Source organism: Toxorhynchites rutilus, chromosome 3 (genome assembly GCF_029784135.1).
Source record: "Toxorhynchites rutilus septentrionalis strain SRP chromosome 3, ASM2978413v1, whole genome shotgun sequence".
Lineage (NCBI taxonomy): Eukaryota > Metazoa > Arthropoda > Insecta > Diptera > Culicidae > Toxorhynchites > Toxorhynchites rutilus.
Genome location: NC_073746.1, coordinates 161373329 through 161378968, shown reverse-complemented (window position 1 = coordinate 161378968; position 5640 = coordinate 161373329). Strand labels below are relative to the sequence as shown.

Here is a 5640-nt window from a genome sequence, read left to right as displayed (position 1 = left end):
GGGTTCCCCTACTTGAGAAAAAAATGGATTTGTGTTTCGTTATTGATGGTACAGGGGGATTTCGATATAACGTACCCTCGTTATAACGTACATTTTACCTCGATATAGCGTACACATTTCCAAAGTGTAGAGGGTTTTTTTTTTTGAATATTTGTTTTTACTAAAAGCACAATGAATTATCTGCATTGTGATGCTAAAACATGTTTTGTATCTTTAACACTAGATAGCCCAAGCAAGTCATTTGGACTGCTTTTCAATTTCAATTAGGAAAGCTGTTACGTATATAATGGCACAGTTTTCTAGAATGTTGTGACTTTTTACACAACATATAACAGAGTTTATTGATAATTGTAGTTATCTTCCCCCTTCTTCATTTCCGGGGATATATATGTGTTATACCTATATTGGGTAAAAGCAATCATTTTGACTACTTGAGGAATTTCATATAATAAAATGACTGTTATAACTGAATTCAGTAAATTTCCTATATGACCAGTATTGGCATTGTATTGGAAGGCAGTTTTAATTTTTTTTCGATTACCGTCACATGATAACATACAAGTACATGATAAATTGTCACTTTGGGCCTGATGATAAGTAGCAGTTTTTCAAAAATGTAAAGTAGTAATTGTTATTCGAATTTTCGTGCAGTAATACTTGTTGAAATAAGTTGTTTATTTTATTTCTTTTGAGGCCTAAATGCAGGAAGTAAAAGTTGAGTAAAAATGAGTTATTGGATAAGTAAACGAACCTGAGTGAAGAGTGCTTCCATGTACTGTAGAATCAGATGCAACAAACTCTGAACTATCGTGTGGAGATGAGGCAGATTGTATTCTAAGTGAAACATTTGACACTGAAGATAACGATGACGAGTTGATCACCAATGACTATGGGGGATTGTCTTATCTCGTTGATAATAGATAACAATATTATCAAGCATATAAAAAAACACATAAATGTAAACTGCTGAATTTTGAGGAATGATTGAACAACAGAATTATCTGAAATATGTGCATTCATTGGGATTTTATATGCTTGTGGAGCTTTGAGAATATTGAGAATAGTCCAGCTTGCTATCATCCAGTGCAAAATATAAGGCTGTCAAAAAAGTCCTGCGGTATTTTTTTTGAATTTTCATTTGTGCATAAAATTAGTTACAATCATCTGTTTTAAGTCAAATATGTGCCGTTTTGTTCGATGACTTGTTCTCAACGAGATGCCAACTTCATAAAACTTCAAAGATGGCCTCTTCTTCACGAGTGCTACCTTCAAGCGGTCCAGTTGTTGACAGTACAGGTCCGAATTGAGCGTTTGGCCATAGGGAAGCAGCTCATAATAGATTATTCCTTGACTATCCCACCAAACACACAGCAGAAACTTCCTGGCCGTTAATGAGGGCTTGGCCACCGTCTGATCTGCTTCAGCGGGCTTCGACCACGACCGTTTGCGCTTCACGTTGTCGTAAGTGACCCACTTTTCATCGCCAGTCACCATCCGCTTCAGAAACGGGTCGATTTTGTTGCGATTCACATGCGTCGATACGGTCAAAGATGTTTTTTGCGTCAACGTGTGTGGCACCCATACATCGAGCTTCTTTGTGAATCCAAGCTTCTTCAAATGGTTAATAACGGTTTGATGACTTATCCCCAGCTCTTGGCCGATGCTACGGCTGCTACTATGCCGGTCTTTCTCGGCTAATTCAGCGATTTTGTCGCAATTTTCGACGACAGGCCTTCCGGAGCGTGGCGCATCTTCGACGACCTCTACACCAGAACGAAAACGTTGAAACCATCGTTGTGCGGTGGAAATGGAAACTGTATCGGGTCCATAAACTGCACAAATTTTATTGGCAGCTTGAGATGCATTTTTGCCTTTGTCATAGTAGTACTGTAAAATATGTCGGATTTTCTCTTTATTTTGCTCCATATTTGCGACACTATAACTCTCGAACGACTTAACCAAACAAAACACTGTCAAGGACTATATTATAGGGCGACCTGTCCAACAAGCTATAGTATGAATCGATACAATGAATACAACTAGAACTACGCGCTTACAACGACACCTCGCGGAAATACCGCAGGACTTATTTGACAGCCTAATATTACAGTTGACGAGCAATTATTCTCGACAAGAACCAAATGCAGATTTTCACAGTATATACATAATAAACTCAATAAACTTGGTATACAATTGGTATGAATGTTTTGAATGTTTTTTTTTATTTGGGGAAATATCATCAATACTTCTCAGTGATCACGTTGTGCTGAAACATGTCAAGTCATTTACAAAATATTCAAGATATATCACGACCGATTTTCCCTAGGATGTCACTCGCGACAAAATTATTGACAAAGAAACAATTCTGGTTGGAACCATTAGAGGAAACAAAAGGGAACTATCCAAATAGGCTTATCAAACGGAAGATAACATGCCTCGGTTTTCAACTCTGTTATGTAAAGCAGAGAATTGTGTTCTTAAAGTATATAAAAGCGGACTAAATAAAAGAGTAGCTGTTCTAGATTCTAAGCATGAATTTGTGAAAATTTATAAAAGTAATGGAAAACACATGAAAAGATTTCCACCTTCATTTTCGAAAATCACATAAATAGTCAAAAAATGATTTTTTAAGTTAAATAATTCATTTGTTATTCATATTCACTAATAACTTGTTATGTAACTGTAAATGGTAGAAAAAATATTGAAAATTAATTTGAAATGAATTTCTTTACACATCAGGTATTCTTTCACAAAGCAGTCATTTTGACTGCTTTTGGGCAATATAGGTATAGTTTCGGTCTTTCTAGTGTTAATCAATCCCGAAATACAGTTGGTTTTGTGTACCGGATTCTAAATGAATCAAGCTTCAATCAACATTACGAAGGGAAACATCATGAGAAAGGCTGGGTTCGTCTAAATTTAATCATTAACTTTACTAAAAGAGCAACACAATAACGTATTAAAGGCTACGTTTGTGAGTTCTTTATCATGCTTCGATAGAATTTTAAAGGGAAATGTAAGTTATATCGAAGTTACCCTGTATTTGTTTTTTTTTATAGTTTACATGGTCTCGGAGGGCTCTATATTTTTTTTATATTTTTTCTAGAAATTTGAACATTTTTCATATAACATATCCGAACATTAGAGAGGCTTTTTTTCGTTTATGACTTGTGAAAGTGACGAACCAGCCAAAATGTGTTGAAGTCAAAAAATTGAGTTATGATGTTTCAAAGTTAACCGATGGTTCGAAAAAGCAAATTTTCCACCGTTTTCCAAAAATGGTTTTTTTCATAACTTTTGAACTATTAGATCGAGTAAGGGGATCGATGAATCAAATTGAAGCCAATGAGCTTATATTCTTTGAAATAAAAATCACACATGTGAAAAAATGAATTTTGTTTTTGCGATTATTGATTGTATTTGTTTTTTTTTTATAATTTACATGGTCTCGGGACCAAGGGCGCCGCTTATTCTAAATTCCAAAATTCGCGTAAAAATAAACCCCGTGAAGTTCAAAATCCGTTCCTAACCACGCCAAAATGGAAATAGGCACACTAATGAAAATAAAAATTGAAAACCACCTTTTCGAAAAATTTAGGGGGGACTCCGGTCTGGAAGCCTGAAAAATTTGATTGTTTTTGCATTTTTCGGGAGCTCTTGCTTTCTGAAATGTTACCCTGAAAGGATTTTTCGATATTTGATTTCATTGAAAAGTTATAGCCAAAAGTCGCCTCGATATAGTATTGCTGTAAGAATTTTTAAACGCGTTTTCTCTTGAAACTTTGTTTTTTTCTGCTGGTTTTATCGATATTTCAGGATCTACTCGATCGATTCGGCTGAAAATTTTCATGAACACGTGAAAATGAATTATCTAAAGTGTTACATAACTGTTTTTTATATCTAATTGTTTCGATTTTTCGGAGCTTCTAATTTTTACAAGCCTGGTCCTAATAATGATTGCAACTACAGTATAACCTGTTTTTGTGCGATTTTTTTTGTGCATTTTTTTTTTGTGCGATTTTCTGTTCTTGTGCGATTTTTTTTATGTATGGAAAGAAGCATATTTGACGAAGTTATCGTCCATTTAGTTTTTTTCGTTGGTTTATATGCATTTCAGTGCGAAAAAAGCATATTTGCGTCTCAATTAGCCACTTCTGGAATCATTCCCCTCCTCTCATCAAATGCTCTCCAAGTTTTCCAAGTTTTGCATGACATGATTTCAAACAGCAACACGTTTCGATATGCAACTAAAAGCACAAAACAGCCACGCGCAACCGAAAAGGCAAAGTGTCCTATCGCAAAGCAGGGAAACAAAAAAAAAACTGAACGGTGAATGGCGTGGATTTGAGTTATTTTCTTGGGGGAAACTTTTTTTTATGCGGTCCTTATATACCGCACAAAATTTTGTTTTTTCAAAATGTGTACCGAACACGATTTTTCAAAGCTGCTGGTGAAGTTTTGCACGATTTTTTTATGCGACTTTTTTGTGTGCGGTCCCTATCTCCCGCACAAAAAAGGTTTGCCTGAATTGCTAATCTACCTAGGGCAATACGCAGAGGAATCCAGTGAAATGAATGAACAAATTTTTGGAAATTCAAGTGTTAAGCTTCAACAAAATCTTTATTATAGCTAAGAACAGTTCGGTCAATGGTGTTTAGTAGTGATAGCTCAGACTTGGAGCCGAGAAGCTGACGGTAGATAAATGCGCAATCGGGGCAGCGATTTTAGCCACTGGAGCGTAGTGATGGGTGATTGGGGCAACATAATGATGGGCAACTGGAGCGACGATTGCCTTGGCTACTGGCACAATAGTCTTCACTACTTTGTGACCCAGAGGTTCACGGTGTACGATAGCGTTGAATCCACTGTGATCATCGGCGCTGTAATCAACGATGCGTTTGTGTCCATCGGCATCGATCAGAGAGTACTGTCCCTTCACGACATCTCCATGACGTTCCTCGGTTTGGCTCTTGATATCTCCGGTGTGGTCATCGTGGACAGAGTACGAGAATTGGTATTCGGCTGGAGCATCGTGGTATTCGACATGCTTAACGGCAACCGGAAGCAGAGCAGCGCTAGCGGTGGCAACCATAGCGAGCAAAACAACGAACTGTAAAAGTACGCATTAGATAGAATCGAATTTACATTGAAAATGTAAGAATAGAACCTACCGTAAATGCCATTTTAAATTGCTTTGAATCCTAACGAAACAATGATTTTCAAGACAAATATATAACTGATAACATTGCAACCAAAGATTAGTATATTTATAGTGGTTCTCTACTTCCATCCGATTAGACGTAATTTGAAATATACTACTACTTGTAGCAAAAAATGTTTCATGAAAATCTCCTACGCTTCGAGGACAAATTTTGTACATAAAATATATATGCATGGGCGCCAACTGGTGCAGCTTGTTGTACCAAACCAAACCGAGTGAAATGCATATCAAGTTTGACTGGTAATTTGTCAAGAGTACATGCAAACAGCGTCGCACGGAACTGGTTCCTGCTTTTTACGGCCTAACATACATACGGTTGCATGTTGGGCTACAGCTTGATACTTCTGGATTTCATGTGTCTCTAATAACTAGTACTAGTAAGCGACTGTCCGAAATTTATAATCCACGAGGGCGTAAAA

General features: G+C 36.7%; 1 protein-coding gene across 1 annotated transcript; it reads right to left on the bottom strand.

Moving 5' to 3' along the window:
- Positions 1-4648: 4648 nt before the first annotated feature.
- LOC129779054 (larval cuticle protein A2B-like) lies at positions 4649-5230 on the bottom strand. The gene is made up of 2 exons (XM_055786309.1): positions 5172-5230; positions 4649-5110 (listed from the first exon to the last, which is right to left on the bottom strand). Exons 1-2 carry the CDS (start codon positions 5181-5183, stop codon positions 4655-4657), a joined length of 468 nt encoding a protein of 155 aa, XP_055642284.1. The 5' UTR covers positions 5184-5230; the 3' UTR covers positions 4649-4654.
- Between the last annotated feature and the right edge of the window lie 410 nt (positions 5231-5640).